The 19,289-nt window shown below is 45.1% G+C and overlaps 2 protein-coding genes across 3 annotated transcripts; one reads left to right on the forward strand and one right to left on the reverse strand.

Moving 5' to 3' along the window:
- Positions 1–2,919: 2,919 nt before the first annotated feature.
- Positions 2,920–8,987, forward strand: LOC311315421 (uncharacterized protein; the record flags this gene model as incomplete). The annotated part of the gene is made up of 4 exons (XM_084446091.1): positions 2,920–3,424; positions 5,489–5,713; positions 7,819–8,247; positions 8,751–8,987. Exons 1-4 carry the CDS (start codon positions 2,933–2,935, stop codon positions 8,985–8,987), a joined length of 1,383 nt encoding a protein of 460 aa, XP_084302217.1. The 5' UTR covers positions 2,920–2,932.
- Positions 8,988–9,518: 531 nt separating this feature from the next.
- Positions 9,519–15,276, reverse strand: atf1 (activating transcription factor 1). Of its 2 annotated transcripts, none has more exons than XM_084445410.1 (8): positions 15,113–15,276; positions 14,250–14,350; positions 14,008–14,130; positions 13,773–13,876; positions 13,519–13,655; positions 12,728–12,904; positions 12,317–12,464; positions 9,519–10,327 (listed from the first exon to the last, which is right to left on the reverse strand). In XM_084445410.1, exons 2-8 carry the CDS (start codon positions 14,343–14,345, stop codon positions 10,183–10,185), a joined length of 930 nt encoding a protein of 309 aa, XP_084301536.1. In that variant the 5' UTR covers positions 14,346–14,350; positions 15,113–15,276; the 3' UTR covers positions 9,519–10,182. The 2 variants fall into 2 exon arrangements, with proteins under 2 accessions (XP_084301536.1, XP_084301537.1); XM_084445411.1 differs by lacking the exon at positions 15,113–15,276 and adding an exon at positions 14,943–15,039.
- Positions 15,277–19,289: the final 4,013 nt, after the last annotated feature.

Consider the following 19,289-nt stretch of genomic DNA (forward strand, 5'->3'; position numbering starts at 1 on the left):
TAGTGGAGGGGGGGGAGTGTTGATGAGGCTGGTGTTAGTAGTGGAGGGGGGGAGTGTTGATGAGGCTGGTGTTAGTAGTGGAGGGGGGGGGTGTTGATGAGGCTGGTGTTAGTAGTGGAGGGGGGGAGTGTTGATGAGGCTGGTGTTAGTAGTGGAGGGGGGGGGTGTTGATGAGGCTGGTGTTAGTAGTGGAGGGGGGGGGGTGTTGATGAGGCTGGTGTTAGTAGTGGAGGGGGGGGGTGTTGATGAGGCTGGTGTTAGTAGTGGAGGGGGGGAGTGTTGTTGAGGCTGGTGTTAGTAGTGGAGGGGGGGGAGTGTTGATGAGGCTGGTGTTAGTAGTGGAGGGGGGGGGTGTTGATGTGGCTGGTGTTAGTAGTGGAGGGGGGAGCGTTGTTGAGGCTGGTGTTAGTAGTGGAGGGGGGAGAGCGTTGATGAGGCTGGTGTTAGTAGTGGAGGGGGGGAGTGTTGATGAGGCTGGTGTTAGTAGTGGAGGGGGGGGGTGTTGATGAGGCTGGTGTTAGTAGTGGAGGGGGGAGTGTTGTTGAGGCTGGTGTTAGTAGTGGAGGGGGGGGGGTGTTGATGAGGCTGGTGTTAGTGGGGAAGAAGCTGTTTTAGTGGCGTGAGGTCTTGGTCCTGATGGACCGCAGCCTCCTGCCGCAGGGGCGTGGCTCAGAGGGACTGTGACCGGGGTGGGAGGAGTCAGCCAGGGGCGTGGCTCAGAGGGACTGTGACCGGGGTGGGAGGGGTCGGCCACAATCTTTCCCTGGGGCCCGTTTCAGGGTCCTGGAGGGAGGGCCGTTTACGACTGATCCCTCTCTCAGAGGAGCTGGTCCCCAGGTCGAGGTGATAAACCAACTACTATTCCTCCCAGACATCCAGTGTCACAGGGGAGATAGCTAATAGTGAGCAGCTCCAATCATCTTCGAATGCACATGTTCTGGTTGCTGGGACATGAAATAGTGAGATGGAGGTATTTCTGATTTCAACTCAGCCTTGTATTTTTATTCTGGCATCTGAATGAACCTATTTTCAAGACAGATGTCTGTAGAGAATACAGCATGTCTTCCTCAACACCCCCGTCTACAGACTGACCTGAACAGCATGCTGTGTGTTTGACATCCTTTTTCCATGTTAGCCTGATAGAAACACTGTACCCCTTGTGGGAGGGCTTCAGGTGACCCTATGAATCCAAATGGCTCAGCAGCAAGAAGAGCCACCGAGGTTTAGGAGCAAAGTGACACCGTTCAGAAAGGTTGACCTACAGTAGTTGTCATTACCGCGGAAGGAAGCCTACATGTTTCACGTGGTTTGGCTACATTCCTCAGGGTGGACTGGGTCTGATCACACCTGGATACAGCTCATATGAACACACAGGTCTGATCACACATGGATACAGCTCATATGAACACACAGGGCCTGATCACACCTGGATACAGCTCATATGAACACACAGGGCCTGATCACACCTGGATACAGCTCATATGAACACACAGGGCCTGATCACACCTGGATACAGCTCATATGAACACACAGGGCCTGATCACACCTGGATACAGCTCATATGAACACACAGGGCCTGATCACACCTGGATACAGCTCATATGAACACACAGGGCCTGATCACACCTGGATACAGGTGCAGAAGCAGGCTGTTAGTAACACGTTGGTAGTAGTATCCGTTTTATTAGTTTCAGAAAATAATGTCTCATTGTCACGTTCTGTTGATAAGTGTGCATAGTGCATATGCACAGTCATGGTGATATTATGAACACTGCAGACTACTTGGCACCTGTTACATCTTAGTGGTGCTTAGCCTGTGGGAGGGGGAACTCTTATGTATTTCAAGGAGAATGCGAAACAAATTGCATCAAGTTTACACAGAATGAATGACATGTCATTTACAATATAAATGTTAAAAAGACAGAAATGTCCAAAATGTCTATAACATTAACATTTTGGACAATTCTATGCTTCCAACTTTGTGGGAACAACTTGAGGAAGGCCCTTTTCTGTTCCAGCATGACTGTGCCCCAGTGCACAAAGCAAGTTCCATAAAGACATGGATTCAAGACTCAAGGTCTGTTTATTGCTATGAATATGGTTAACACATACTAGGAATTATGGTTTTATGGTTGGGTGAGGTTGGTGTGGAAGAACTTGACTGGTCTGACCTCAACCCCATCGAACACCTTTGGGATGAACTAGAACGGAGATTGCAAGCTAGGCTCTCTCGTCCAACATCAGTGTCTGACCTCATAAATGCTCTTCTGGATGAATGGGCAAAAATTCCCACAGACACACTCCATCTTGTAGAAAGGCCTCCTAGAAGAGTGGAAGCTGTTATAGCTGCAAAGGGGGGAACAACTCCATATTAATGCCTATGAATTTAGAATGGGGGGTAATATGCAGGTGTAATGTGTAAGTGTCCCAATACCTTTGTCCATATAGTGTAATTTTAAACATATTGCATATGTATTCCTTATTCCATATTTATTACATATTCATGTACATATAAATATAAACATAATACATTTATTTATTATTTAAATACAAATCCAGGACTGACAAAGGATAATAATGTATACATGTTATGGATGTGATGGTGTTTCACCTTCACACACTTATTTAATAGCCTAATATTTATCTGCTGATCTGTTGCAAACATAAATAAGCCTACCTACAAACAACTAAGACGATTTACCTGTTCATATTTATGTCATATTCTTATTACTAGTTAGGGAATGTATGGGAAGCGAGAAGGTACAATGGCGACATCAACAGGTGATCTGGGACAAATCAAATATTGACATAATATTGCGTAGCACCCCTTTGATTGGTCGCAGTTTGCGAAACAAACACGCCCACTCGTCCGTCAGTACAGGATAAGTACCCTTCAACTCGAACAACAGACGAGCGCAAGTCGGACGTGGAAATGGCGCTCTGTATGAATTTATTCACGCTGTTTTTCAAGGTGCTCGCCTTGCCTCTTAATCTGATGGAGGCGGTGGGCTTGTATGGATTCTATAAACGCGTATTCCCATTCATTATTTGCAAGATATCTTTGACATACAACAAGAAAATGCATGAGAAAAAGAAGGACCTTTTCAGCGCACTGACGCAGTTCAAACCAGACGGTCCACTTCGCATTCTGGAGATCGGCTGCGGAACCGGGGCAAATTTTCAGTTCTACCCGTCTGGCTGCAAGGTGATTTGCACCGACCCCAACCCTCACTTCCAAAAGTATTTGCACAAAAGCCTGGCTGGCAACGACCACTTGACATTCGATAGGTTTGTCGTGGCTTCAGGTGAAGACATGGGGGCGGTAGAAGACGGATCTGTGGACGTGGTCGTCTGCACTCTCGTGCTCTGCTCCGTCACCAGCCCACCGCGAACTCTGGAGGAGGCGCACCGCATCCTGCGGCCTGTAAGTGGAAGAATGATAGCAGCCTGAGCGCCTGTAGCCCTGGGTGTAGACTGGGGACGAAAAGACGTGGGTATACTACTGACTGAAGAAGTGGATGTAGGCTACTGTAGCAGAAATATTACCGTTTTTACAGTTAGTGGTGTTTAAAGAAGTGGGTATACTGTGGGTCACTGGATAAAGAAGTGTGTATAGGCTACTCCGCAGTGGCGATTTTACATTAGGGGCAGATGGGGCAGTGCCCCACCAGGTGGCGCTGTTGTGCAAGATGCATCTTAGCCTACAACTGTGTTTCGGAAAAATCTAATTTATAATTAATACAAAATAGTGATTCAGTGGTGAAAATAGCATGTATAAATATAATAAACCTGACTGACACTATGTATAGTGCTGTTTTGCAGTAATTCCCTTTGTATGAGTGTGTCACAGACTGCTCTGACTCGGCAGAGGGGCACCGAAGCGTTCTCCCCTACTGTTGCTATAGCGACAATGTGAGCGTGGTCGGGAGTAATGTGAAAAAAAATCACGCAGATTTTATTGGGTGGAGGGGCAGAAAAGTCTCTTCCCCTACGAAATCTACCTGGCAACAGGTTTAGCCAGGGAATAATGAAACAACGTTGATCAAAGTTGAACTACTGGGTCATTGTCAATGTCGATCTACGTTAGCCAATGCTGCTAGCTAAAGTTTTGTAGAGATTAAAAGTGTTTTCAGGTGCAACAATGAATAGTGTAGATTATTTGTTTAATGTGCGGTTTAGTACATTGAAACTTGAAGAGAAACTGGAAATAAAACGTTTAGGGCCATACGACCAGAAGAATTGGTGCTGCTTCAGGCTGGAGATAAGGTAACCCGTACCTTCAAACAGGAATGGTTTGAGATAAATAAGTGGCTAACTGCTAGCACCTCGAAAAGTGCGCTGTTCTGTTTCCCTTGTATTCTTTTTGGTGGAGACTCTGTTTGGGCATCGTCTGGATTCAAAGACATTAAACATCTGTCAGAAAGAACAGCGAAGCATGAAAGCTCTGCGTCCCATCTGAACTGTGCCATGAAGCTGGGTTTACTGGGGCAGCTCAACGTCCCATCTGAACTGTGCCATGAAGCTGGGTTTACTGGGGCAGCTCAACGTCCCATCTGAGCTGTGCCATGAAGCTGGGTTTACTGGGGCAGCTCAACGTCCAGGCACAACTAGATGATGCGTTTCGCCGTTCCATCGCGGAGCACAACAAACAGACCGAGGAGAATCGGTATGTTCTGGGGAGGCTGATCACTTTTATTAAACTCTGTGGGAAGTGTGAAATGGGTTTGCGTGGTCACGACGAGTCAGCGAACTCACTGAACCCAGGCATTTTTCGGTGCATTTTTGAGACGATGTGTGAGGGGGACTAATGTGGACAGTGCGCCTTCACTCTAGTAGACTATTTGGCTGTGATATACAGTAAGTGGAGTACTAATAGGTTATGCGTAGTGCCCAGGTCTGATGGGTGCACACTTGTCACTTTCAGAACCCTGGACCGGGCATGCGCTCTCTTATGGGTCTAATTACTCTGCGTGTGTTAATGTGTCGTTATCTTTGTGTGTTGTAGCCTCTGCTCTGATGTACCTACCGTAGACTAATTGGCTACCTTTAGTTCTTGTGATGGTGACATAATATAAAACTGCCCCTCCAGAAATGCCGTGCTAAAATCGCCACTGCTACTCCGTATACCATCCACCACTACTGTAGCCTAAATAAGTTAGGCTAATTAGGCAACGGCCATTTTCAGCATACGAGGATGAGGTATTTTTATTCAAATGATAGAGGCTAAAATATGATTTCATATGCAATGATAATTAGCCTACTATAGTTTATCATGAAAATCTAAAATGGTATGTGCAGCATTCAAATAGCCTAGTTAAGTTTAATTTTGGACTATAATGCCCAATAACAGATTGGTTATCTGTTACCAAGATACATTGTGGTTTCAGCAGTGGGAAATTACAGCAAAAGGTTGGAATTCCTACTTCCTGTACCATAACAGGAAGTAGGTTTGAAACATGATATGTGTTTGTTATGCGTTGTCCTACAGGGTGGTGCGTTCTTCTTCATGGAGCACGTGGTCTCAGACCCGTCCTCCTGGACCTTCTTCTTCCAGCACGTTCTCCAGCCTCTGTGGTTCTACTTCGGGGATGGGTGTCAGCTCACCAGGGCCACGTGGAGGGACCTGGAGGACGCTGGCTTCTCTGAGCTCAAACTGAGGCACATCGAGGCTCCACTTAACTTCCTGATAAAACCACATATCATGGGCTATGCTGTGAAACAGGCCTAGGAGGTCTGGAGGCAGTGCACCCTAACCCTGGGCCCGGAGGTCTGGAGGCAGTGCACCCTAACCCTGGGCCCGGAGGTCTGGAGGCAGTGCACCCTAACCCTGGGCCCGGAGGTCTGGAGGCAGTGCACCCTAACCCTGGGCCCGGAGGTCTGGAGGCAGTGCACCCTTACCCTGGGCCCGGAGGTCTGGAGGCAGTGCACCCTAACCCTGGGCCCGGAGGTCTGGAGGCAGTGCACCCTAACCCTGGGCCCGGAGGTCTGGAGGCAGTGCACCCTAACCCTGGGCCTGGCCAGTATGCTATGCGGGCTGTACCCAGGATACCACCTTGCTAGGAACCAGTCATTGCACTATTTACTTTTTTTCACTCTGTCTACATTACCGTATCTACAGATAATATTATTTCGTTTCTCACCATACTGAAACTACAGTTTTCAAAAGATGAATGCCTTTTCTCCGAGGTGGCTACAGTTGCAGCCCTATTAAGGTGTCCACTAGCCTGGCTTTGTGAACTGATCCTGGGATCTTACCGTATTGTGGAGAGTGATCAGATGAGCAGGGTTGGGAGGCCAGGCTAGTGAATATCCCTGGATATGTGCTGTTAAAGTGCACACAAACGCTTTGGATCCAGCGCCTGGCTGAATGATTTTGTGATTTGCACTAATATCTACAGGTATCTCAGGATATCTGCACCTATACACTATGTAACTATGTATATTTCACACATGTAACAGTGTTTTCTTCATGTGTTAAATTACTTAAATTACTCTGACAAGTTTGTGACATATAGGCTACATGAAGTGTAACTCTTTGAATCATCTTCTTTTCTTACTCAATAAACATTTTTTAAGAGAGCCCTAAGGATTGTGTGTTGATTTTTATAACCTTTGAGAGGGTGGGTGATTTTGGATGGACATCTGAAGGTGAGTGAGTGAGGGGGTTTGCTGTCTAATATCATTCAATGACCACTTGGTTAAGGTTTTTAGAAACTTCATAACACCAAAGTGATCTTTTGTTTGGAGTGTACACAGTGGAGGACAGTACTGTAGTTTGCACTTCTTTGGACAGGTTTTCATATTGATTTGGTGTAACATGGAATGATGAAGACATTAGATGTTGTGAAAGGTATTTTTGATAAAGTGCTATTATAGTTGTTTAATACAAGGCCTGTCTATTTAGGCCTAGTTATGCTTCAATACTGCTGTACACTTTGTACTTTTCCAGAACACATAGTACGCATGAAAAGTTGTTATTATCTGTGTTCCAGTAGCAGATAAGTTGACTGCCAAGGTCACACAACCTCACAATGAAAAGCCTGTCGAAGTTGCAGTAAAAGTAACTTAACAGGGAACACCCTAATCACATCGGCTGAATGGAAAACGAAACTAGTGAGCTCATAGGACTAGCATTAGATAAAAGTTTCAACCAATCAGGTACTAACACATGTAGTCACGCGCCTTTGCTGTTGTGTGGAATAGTATATACAGAACGTCCCGACATTCGTCGGCGCGCTTGCTCAGAGACATTTGTGTCTCTGTAACCGTCCCTTTGCTGCAATTGTAAGGTAATAAAGTAAGTTTCTTTTACTCTATTCTGTTGTATTTCTCGTCCTCATTTGACAAGGTTGTGTGATTGTGTTGGTCCTTGGGAGGAGAACCTTGTGGTACTGGTGAAATCAATCTGAAGTGTTATAATAGTATTTTGTGAGTGTCCAAATGGCATAGGTCAACCGAGTCCAGCCACCACAATGTTTAGATACAAGTAAACATTAAGTAGAATTATAACCCACTTCTTTGCCTATGGTTGGCTAGGTGAACCCCCATACCACAACAGCACCGTCATCTAGCAGGCCAAGTGAGGGGGAATCAGTTTGGAATAGAATTGCGCCACCTTGAGGCTAATTGAGAACGCGACAGGTTACTCTTCGGCACCTGACAGCCAACAGCAGAACGAGTAGGCTGCGCTTTTTTATATTTTTCCACATAAGGTGGCTACAGATCTGGACGAGCTTTCGTGGAGGGAAAATGGAATACCTTATGAACTTCTGCAAGGCCATTTGTCTGGTGATTAGTTTACCGCTTCGGTTTCTGGAGACCGTGGGGTTGTATGCTATGTACAAGCGTGTATTCCCGGTACTTGCTTATAATATTACATTTTCATACAACGACAAAATGCACGAACAGAAAAGGGATCTTTTTAGAAACGTATGCAAGTTCACCAATTCCGTGGACGGCACACTTCGCCTCTTGGAAGTTGGATGTGGAAGCGGAGCGAACTTCCAGTTCTATCCTGACGGGTGTACTGTAACCTGCACAGACCCCAACCCGCACTTCCACAAGTACCTGCAGATGAGTATGGACGCCAACAAGCACCTGACCTATGAGCGGTTTGTGGTCGCCTCGGGGGAAGACCTTGGGGATGTCAAGGATGCTTCTGTGGACGTGGTTGTTTGTACATTGGTACTGTGTTCTGTTAACAACGTCCCACGTGTGCTGGAGGAGGTGCGACGCATTCTCAAAAAAGTGAGTTCAGATACAGTAGACCAGACTAAACTACAGAACCGCATGTAGGTTATTCATCCTCCAGTAAGTAGGACTAGGCTAGAGGATGAGAATGGCATACACCGTGCTATCACTTTTGCTCCTTCACCGTCATTTTGTCCTTGTGTTAAAAGTTAAGCTGGTGGGTTAGGGTTTGTCTAGGTATTTTTAGATAAATCCCTTAAGATCCACAAAAGCTTATCTGTAAACATAGGTTTAGGGATAAATTCCTGAGCACATTATGAACACCTCTAACAAGATGTTATTCTGAATGCTACACTTTTAAATTCCAATGTTACCTCACGTTGAAATATTTACTCAATGTCCTCAACCCAACCACAGTTTACACACTCCAAGTTCATCTGATCCATTTCAGATACCTTTGGCATAGTTGGAAGCAGAAATACACCTGCAACCTATTTGCAAATTGACCATTACAAAACCTTCACTTGTAAAAGGCTTATGAATGTGTTTTTGTCCTACAGGGTGGTGCGTTCTTCTTCATGGAACACGTAGTCTCAGACCCGTCCTCCTGGACCTTCTTCTTCCAGCACGTGCTCCAGCCTCTGTGGTTCTACCTGGGGGACGGGTGTGTGGTTACCAGGGCCACGTGGAGGGACCTGGAGGACGCTGGCTTCTCGGAGCTCAAACTGAGGCACATCAGCGCCCCGCACGTCACCTTCATGATCAGACCACACATCCTGGGACATGCCATCAAGTGAATTCAGATGAAGCTGTGTTTGTCTAACTGGTTTAGCAAGTGTGGTCACGGTCATGGAACTGAGCAGAACTACATAACTGAACAGAGAATGTAGCCTTGTGACACCATCCTGATCTCACAAGCTCACGTTGTTTCTCTCAAACCATCCGGCGCACGTCTGGCTAGAGAGAACGTGTCAGCCACTCAGAATGATGCTGCCGTTTTATCTCAGGGGTAAAAACACTTGTCATTAATTTAGGATCCACATGAGTTATTACCTGAGTACAAACTATTCTGGGATCCCCAGGGTCCTCATGGGGACGAGTCATGGGGACGAGTGAGAATATAAAGGATGTGAGGCTCATGAACAACAAGCCCCACTGACAGTTAGAAACTCCTGAGGCAAAACATGTAAAGACTTGAAAAATATTTATTCCAAATTACTTACAGAATGAGTGACATTGTTTTCCCTCTTTTGTTTGTTTTGCCCCCCCCCCCCCACCACCACCCCCCCTCCCCCCACAAGATATAGAAAATAAATATTACCCTGACATTGTGCACTCTCCCTGATAGATTGTCCAAGTAACAGCCAAGTTAGCCTCACACAATGTTCTCTAATACCCTTTACATCCCTTTGCACAGGATAAGGAATGGACACTGTAACGTTTCCTCATCGGGGACAGGAGGGCGGGAATTTGAGGGTCACACAAAAGAGACTTGAATCACACGGACGGACAGACACGTCACGTGACGCAGAAACAACTGCAGGTTTCTACCACCGCGCGTTCAGAGCTGGGATAATCAGGAGCTATCAAGTGAACGACAAAAGGAACAAAATTGTAAATTGAATGTCAATGATAAAGCTCACAATCAGGCCTCCTGCACGCTCACGCAATATACACACATATACACAGTTAAGCGTTAGTCATTATTCTGTTAGCTGAATAAAAAGATAATAGGATGAAAAACGGCCCTTTCACACTATCTCATTGTCTTCCACTGTGGCCATTTCTCACCACCACTTACATCAAGGTGTTTTTTCTTTATTTAAAAAAAAAAAAAAAAGCAAAGCTGGTAGAAAACAGACAAACGTAGGAGTAGGAGGATATCAGGTGTGAAAAGAAAGATGTTCCCGGTTTACCCCGTGTTGTCCAGATGGAGAGAGCTGAGCTGTAGCCGTTATATATGAGTCCCGCTCATTCCACTGTCCATCTCCATTATCCGGTTTTGACACAGTAAAGGTCCTTTAATGTCTTGAGTTCCTCAATGAGGGTCTTGTTCTGGTTCTCTAGAACAGCTACTCGGTTCTCCAGACATTTGACGTACTCCTTCTTCTTCCTACGACACTCTCGCGCCGCTTCCCTGAATGGGCAAGCAAACACATTCTAGAACCTGGGAATTCTGGATGGCAAAAACATTCTAGAACCTGGGAATTCTGGATGGCAAAAACATTCTAGAACCTGGGAATTCTGGATGGCAAAAACATTCTAGAACCTGGGAATTCTGGACGGCAAAAACATTCTAGAACCGTGGAATTCTGGACAGCTGTATTCACACTGGTCTTGGGTTTTTTAAATTTAGTTTAGATTTTGACAGAAATCTGGGGCTGCTAGTAGCAACGCCTGTAGAGGGCTGATAGTATAGTAGCCTAGTATAGTAGCCTAGCAAAATCAATCAAAAACTCAACATGGGTTTTGTTTTTAAGTAATCAGAGTAATACTGTGCCGTGTGACTGAGTCAGTTAAGTCGGCTAAGGAGACTCTGCTCTGACAACTAAACTTACTGTTGCTTGTTAAGATTGTGCAAGACAAATATAAAACAGTGTTACAGAACTAGTTTGGTATTTAGCATCATAATCCCTGTTAAAGGTTATTTATTATCATATACAGCAGTCCATATATATTTTTGACGAATTGTGCACTCTTGAGATATTAGTGCTCATTGTTCATGTCAATGGGGGGGGGGGGGGTACTTCTTGCTGAGCTGATCATTTTAAAAGTAGCTCGCAAGCCAAAAAAGTGTGGGCACATCTGTATGTAATTGTACAAGAGTCCGTTACTTTTCTGTTGCTGTTTAAAATGTTGCTAGCACACAGGTCTCTCTACGGGAGTGTTAACACAGGTCTCTCTAGGGGGGCGTTAACACAGGTCTCTCAAGGGGGGTGTTAACACAGGTCTCTCTAGGGGGGCGTTAAAGGACAATGCTCGAAATAGCTTCCTCACTTGCTCCAGCACGCATGCGCACAGCGTGCTGGAGCAACGATTGCGCGCTGTGCGAGGAAGCTATTTCGTTTCGAAAGACATTTCTAAAGATCATATTACAGAGGCATGTGAAAAACCACCACAGGCCTATGCTCTATGTAAGCACAACTAACACAGGTCTCTCTAAGTGGGTGTTAACACAGGTCTCTCTAGGGGGGGCGTTAACACAGGTCTCTCTAGGGGAGCGTTAACACAGGTCTCTCTAGGGGAGCGTTAACACAGGTCTCTCAAGGTGGGCGTTAACACAGGTCTCTCAAGGTGGGCGTTAACACAGGTCTCTCTAGGTGGGCGTTAACAGAGACCTTTACGCTACACATCTTGCTTGCATTGCTAGGCAACCACAACTAAACTTGCATCATTAGTAGAGATGCACTGATCGACTTTTTTTCAGTTCTGATCCGATTCCGATACCAGAATTTGGATATCTGCCGATACCGATCCGATACCAGCCGTCTTTTTTAAATTTATTATTATTCATCATTAACTTGATTCATTATTATCATTAACATGTGCACACACCATATTCTTACTGTATTGCTACTGTACTGCATTGAACTGTTTTCATTATTAGGATATCTTGTATCTTGTTGATGAGGAGCAAAAACATAATTTTACTCATCAATTTTACCCAACTTCTTGTTTATTGGATGAAGGCCTAACAATGAAATAATCCTTGAATCCTACTTAGTCTATATATTCATCTTCTCATATCAGCGCCCACTTTTATCAAATAAAAAGTCAATTGTAAAATATCAATACTAGAGCTTGAAATGCGTTTTATCACCCCCCCCTCGGAACATTGACTTATACTGAAATATTGCAAGCAGCTGAACTAGTCGGTATAGTTAGCGTGAAAAATCTCAGAATAGGTGATCCTTTGGCTCGCTCCATGTTTGCTCCATGCTGGTTGTGCTGACCAGGCGGGGTGAGTGCGTTGCTTGTTGTGTTTCCCGTGCGGGGTGAGCGTGTTGCTGGTTGTGTTTCCCGTGAGGGGTGAGCGTGCTGCTTGTTGTGTTTTCCCGTGCTCCAAGACCAGGAAAACACTACAAAAAAACTCAAAAAAACACCACAATTGCGAGCGCACACACACCTGTTTTTTGCGAGGCGGATCTCCCTCTTCATGGAGGGGTCATCACTCTTGCCGTGGGCCATCCCCGCGGGGGAGGTCATGACCCCGGTCTGGGACAGGGAACTGGGCGCCGTGCGAATCTGGTACGTCTGCATCTCTCCTCCCGCACCTGGCGGTGACATGAGCACAAGCCTGACGACCTAGCACATACACGGAGGACGCTGAACTAGCACATACACTACACATGAGCACACGCCTTACACTGGCCTAGCACATACACTACACACTAGCACGCCTGACCCACGGAGGATGCTGGCCTAGCAGACACACTACACACTGCTTCAGGAAGACCTCCGCTGCAATGGAACAGGGCAGAGCCTTCCTGTAAAACACCCACTATTCCCCAGGTCAAGCCATGGGCGTCTTACTCACTCTGTACCACCACCTGGTTACTGGGCACCAGGATCTGCTGTCCGTCGGGCGTCTGGGCGTACTGCAGGATGGTGGTGCCCTGCTGGGCGCCCGCGTTGGTCATGGTGAGGGTCTGCAGGCCCTGGAAGTCGGACCCCGGGCTGGCCAGCTGGATGGTGCCGTTAGGGGCGATGGTAACTGCAAAGACAAGAAAACATGAACGGCATATTCACGTCTACAGAGAGAACATGGGAGAGAACATGGGAGAGAACATGGGGGCATTTGATCCTTGATGCTGCCGGAACCATTTTGCCAACTAGTGACTACCGACTACCTAGCCTGTTAATGAACATTTCAATTCTAAATGATATTCATATTTCAATCAGTGCATATGTTACTATAGTCCTATAGAGATGGGAATGAGGTGTAGGGCTGGGTATCGATTCCAATTTCAAGAATCGATTCGATTCCGATTCACTAGGTTCAGAATCGATTATCACGATTCAATTTGATTCAATAACGATTCGGTTAGTGTTACTAAAACCTGTTTTTTAGCTGTAACCTTAATTACATGACTGCCAAGTTATGCAACACATCAACAGGCCTACTACGGCTGGGTATCGATACTGATTTCCAAAAATGAATGGATGAATGAATCATTGAATGAATGAATTAACTATTCATTCCTTCATTCATTAAATAAAAGATCGATTTTGGGATTTATGAATCGATTACCCTATTTTTTTTAACCCAGCCCTACTGAGGTGTGTTAGTGACTCAGGAGCCAGTCCAGTAGTGGGGGTTGTCCTTACTGTATTGGCCAGTGCTGGTCTGATAGATGGGGTTGGAGGGGACGGTGATCGTGGTCACACCAGAGGAGGCGGGGATATCATCCTCTCCGTCGTTGCGTGATGTCATTTCCTCAGCAGACAGCTCATTCAGGATTTTCCTAACCGTCAAACAAAAGAGGTCTGTTTTGGATCTATTACTATATGCTTGACACCATCAGCAACTGCATCAGTGAGAGCATGGTGGTGGACAGCAGGTGGACTCAGCAGTGGCAGACCTGTAGGAAGGCCGCCTAGCCAGGATCTCTCTGGTCTTCTGGGCAGAGTCCCCACCCCCACTGTCTGAGGAGTCCTGTGAGTCATCGCTGTCGGAGCCCTGGCCCTGCATGGCCAAAGACCACAGTTTCACAACACTTGACACAATAGGGGGCTGAAAACCAGGGGGTGGAAAATGTATGTGTTCACGAATCACAGTGCTTCCAAGTCATTGAGGGGGACCTGGCCTGTTCTCACCTGCATGGTCTGCACCTGGGGGGACTGGATGACTGAGGATTGGGCTGACTGGATCACTCCCTGCACCTGGAACTGACCGCCTGGGAGCTGGACTACTGTCACAGGAGAGCCGCCCAAAGACATCTGCAGCATGGAATTACAGACATGCGTTACATCAAAAATACACTCTATGGACATGAGTGCACATAGCCTTATCCAGATGTGGATTTGGAGTGGTGACGTGTGACAGAATGTGTGTTTACCTGCTGGGCTATCTGGGAGATCTGGGAGGCAGTGATGGTGGTGGGGATCATAATTGTCTGGGACTCTGTGCCATTGCTGTTCTGCACCTCTTCCATGGTCACTGCGCACAGAGACAGCTCCTCACATCACCCATGGGAATAAGTAGGCTTTGCCAGAGAAAATATAGCTACTATCTAGAAATTAGACAGCAGAACACACGTTTTGTTGCATATGGCTCACCATTTTATGACTTTTTGTTTTTCATTGAATTATATGTACATTTGTCTAGCCAGCGCCAAGACATGATTGCGCACACTGAACATGCTAACGTTAGCTAGCCAGCTATTATATTCAGATAGGCTAAAGTTAGCTGTCTGTGTTTATAAAAGTTCCCATGGCTAACGTTAGCATAGCATAACAGTGTGTGTGTAATCCTAGCTAGATAGCTAGCTAGCTAGTTTAGAGATAGCTAGCTGGCAAGCTTGCCAAATCATTATTACTCATTGTCCAAAATAAGCATGCTAACACGCCAGCTATTCCAACGAGTACTAGCTAGCTAGCTTACTAGATGGACTAGCAAACTACACGTTGTTTTGTCTCCTAGCGTTACTACTAGGACGACTAACGTTGGCTAGTACAAGGATGGATGAGCTTTTGTCTCAATGAGCGAATTTGAGTAATACAGTGCAGCACAGTCACTGGCACGCAAGTACCCGCGTCAACAGACGTCAGCGATACAGGGAGCCATTAGTACACCTTCCTCTTCAACAACGACGAGGAGCAGCAGCAGCCATTAGCTCGGCGCGGCGCATCATTGTGCAACTGTGGAGCGCGGAGTCGATGGAGAGACCGTCACGCTACTGAGGCTCACCAGGGAGATTACCTTTCAAACTCGTCGTTATCTGCTCTTGTTCTAGGCGTCGTGGGCTTCAACAATGGAAATTATGATAGTAATTGTTTTAAAGCACAGGAGAACAGATAGCTACAAGCTAAATGCTAAAAATATAGCTAGCTAGCTAAAACGGCTGCCATAAAAAAAATAAACACTTTTTTCCCTCTAGGAAGTAGGCGTCGCCCCTGCGAGGACAGATTACGTTATTGTTTCCTGTGAGAAATGTGATTGGTGGAAATGTGCTCTAATGTAGAGGTAGAAAGTGTCCAAAACACTTTTTGTTGACATTGTGAAATGTATTTATCTAGAATTGCACCCAGTTTGGGTCCAACCTTTAAATGTCTAGCTGAGTAACTAGTACCTATTATCTTAATTAATTGTATCAATTGAATGTTTAGACATTAAGTTAATTCCTGATGAAATAAACTTAAACTATAAAAAACGCTGTCATGCCAGTTTAATATAAATTATAATTGGCGTGCCTAAGCACAAAACCACGTAGCCTATCCCCTACAAAAAAGAGAACTCTGGAATTTGCTGCAAAATCATGTACTTTATTAATTTTTCCAATTGTATAAAACAGCAAGACAACCAATGTACAAAATAAAAATAGGTGAGAAAAGATGGAGATAGGGTACTGTCATTAGTTATTTATTCCTAAATTATCAGTTCTTTTTTTCAACTCCAAAATGCCTCCAGGATTGCATCAAGGATTTATCAGTGGATCATCCCCATCATAAACCTGCTTGTAATATAATTGCTAGCTATAATATAACTATTATTATTATTGTTGTTGTATAAAATAATGTATATACACAGCATACCAAGAGTGCATACACAACATATTGATTCAACTCAAGACAGAGATGTGCAGTGCTATGTACAACACCAACACACTACCAAACTTTATACTTATAAAATGTATGAGCATCTTGAAGTTTGCCCAGGCTCTGCAAGCATTTGGGATTCAACTGCACTGGCATTGGTTGCATAGTGTAAAAACATTTTTTGGAGGGAGCAGGAGGAGAACTAGCGGAAGCCCTTATTGACCCTCCAGTGAAGCAGATCGATGTTGACCGATTGGCCATTAACTCCTACTTTCTTTTTTTAATTTCTTTTTTTAGTATTTGTTATGTTTGCATCTTTGCATTCATGGCAAGCATGTTTTTTTTTCCACCAAACAACAGCAAAACCACAGACAATATTTAGATTGAGGAGACTGATCAGCCCTAGTCCTTTCTTGCTATCAGAGTACAATTATTCCCTGAATCTTTTTCTCTTAAAAAAAAAAAAAGGAAATAAAAACCTCTCTCTCTTGTGCTGCAAGCTGTTTTCTACGTGTGCTCAGAGTCACACACACATTCCATGGTGACGTTCCAACTAACGGATAACAAGCAATGATTGGTCTCTTTCTGTAAACACTGGATTTTAAACCTGATGACAACCATCTCATATCTGATCATATTTTGACATATCAGATATGCAGCAGGACAACCATTTCATTCATTCATTCACATCTCTGATCCACACAAATCCTGAATAGTCATATGGGTTCGTCTAGCCACAGCACAGTGTTCTTCTGATATAACAATATCATAACTGTCCCAACTTGAGTTAAGATGTAGCGTTTGGCACAGCTGATAGTTGAGTTAAGCTGTAGTGTTTGGCAAAGCTGAATGTTAAGGACAGAATGTAAGGACAAGGACAGAATGTAAGGACAAGGACAGAATGTAATTCACACCTCATGTTTTTACAATAGAGAAAACAAAATGAACAAAACAATATATGTACAGGTTCAACAGTATTATCGTTATTATAGACATCTAATTCACCATGAGGAACCTATAATAAGTTATGGTTAAGATCATTAGTAATGTACACATAAGAAGGAACATAATATTATATATAGAGCAATAATCTGTTAAAACTTTCAAATGTTACAGTAAATGAAGTTTCCCTCACTGTGTGTGTGTGTGTGTGTGTGTGTGTGGAGGATTGAGGAACGTTACAACATGTAAAGTGGTTAATGTCCCTCTGTCCTGTATTTCTCAATGAAGGACCCTTCAGAGGGCCTCTTCCGGTTCAGGCAGTGTGACTGGCTCAGGTTTGCTAATGACGTTTACAGGGCAACAACACTGATTCCAGTGACTCAAAAAACATTCTAATCTACTTGCTGGAGCTCTTTCAGTCACCCTTCTCTTGGTATACTAGATAGCATACTGTCACCCTTCTCTTGGTATACTAGATAGCATACTGTCACCCTTCTCTTGGTATACTAGATAGCATACTGCCACCTGTGTCAGGTGCTCAATGAACTGCAGCTCTTTAGAAAAACAGTGAAAATGTTTCCTTTCTCCATTGACACTATTATTAATTAGTTAATGTGATACACAAGAGCAGAAAATACATGTACTACAGTATCACAGTCTTAATGTTGGTTTAAAACAAACAGGCTATAGATAATATCACAATTACAATATCTATCATTATCATTCGGGTCAGGAGTCTTTCTTGACCACATGACCAGGTCAGGAACAAGTCCTGGGATCGTGAGGATCTCTTCCTGGTCACCTCTGAACCCTGCTTCCACAGGCAGGGTTCCTAAGAGGTTAAAATGCTCCTTAACCACAAGGAATGTGCATCATTTGATCATGAAAAAATATATAATTTTAGGGAAAGTGCAAGATTAGAATTAAGGTCTCTGAAATGAGCAACTGAGATTTTCTTCCTGTTAAAATGATTACATTCTTATTTACAATATTCTTTCTGCTATCGCCATCAGATCACTACTTCTCCAGAAACCTCTACAGTTTTTAAATGTATACAATTCAAAAATAATAATATCTATACAGTATATCTAAAATACGAGAGGCCTTTATGGATACAGTACAGTTGATGACCTCGTCCCGACCCCAACATCCCTCTGGATGTCTGTGTGAATCCCACCCTCAACACAAACATCAATGAACAAAAATAGCCATCTATGGACAAAAATAAACACAGGAATGTATGGGCAAAGTTTCATAGGGCAAGAAGTCAACAAATTCAATTTAGAAAGACATAGGTGTCTATTGTATTCAAACTGAGCACACTGTACATTTTTGACAGAAGACAGTGCATAAGAGTTGAGTATTAGAAGGTGAGTGACAGTAGAATGTGGTCATTACTACTGCTGTTGACTGGTCTTGTGTGTGTTGATGGTGTTGGAACGTGGGGTCACATATCCCTGTACATGAAGGGAATGAAAGCATGTGTGTCCTGTGGTTTTAAGTGAATTGTGTGTGCGTGAGTGTGTGAAACAGGACGTGTCTTTTTAAGGTGAAATCGTAAAAAAGGGAAAAGATGAAGAAGAAACGTCAGAGTTTTGGGAGTAAAGAGTCTCTTACAAAACACACACTCCCGCAAATGATGGGATCATGGAAGTGAGTAGGAGCCCACAGGGTACAGTAGGAGTTCACCTGAGGGGGAGTTAGATTAACAGCACCTGAAAGCTCTCTGACTCTCACTGTAAAGAGGGAGAGTCAAGCAATGTTTTTGTTGTTTTTTCGTTCTGGAACTTCCCCTCCTGGCCCGGTTCAATACAGCAGTCAGTGCCCTGTTGTAAGCGAGTGGTCTGGTTGGCTTCCTCCAGGTTGGTGAGTAGTAGCTTTACAGCACAGGGCGCAGTGTCTCCATGCACGACCCAGGCAGAACACACGAGGACCCTCGTCACGACCCAGGCAGAACACACGAGGACCCTCGTCACGACCCAGGCAGAACACACGGGGACCCTCGTCACGACCCAGGCAGAGAACACAGGGACCCTCGTCACTAACAAACACAAGCCCCACTAAGGCCGGCTGACCGGGAGTGGCTGGGTCCATTCTGGTTTTGTGAGTAGATCAGGATGGTCTAAGAGATTCTTAACCACCATAAACTAGACAGCGGACAGCTCGCCAGTCCAGTCCAGTCCAGTCCAGTCCAGTCCAGTCCAGTCCAGTCCAGTCCAGCCTAGCCCAGTCCAGTCCAGTCCAGTCCAGTCCAGTCCAGCCCAGCCCAGCCCAGCCCAGTCCAGTCCAGTCCAGTCCAGCCCAGCCCAGCCCAGCCCAGCCCAGCCCAGCCCAGCCCAGCCCAGCCCAGCCCAGACCGGACCCCCATCCCAAACCCCTGGCCCAGCTCCTGGCCTCCC

This window comes from Borostomias antarcticus, assembly GCF_949987555.1.
Source record: "Borostomias antarcticus genome assembly, chromosome: 11".
NCBI classification, from domain to species: Eukaryota; Metazoa; Chordata; class Actinopteri; order Stomiiformes; family Stomiidae; genus Borostomias; species Borostomias antarcticus.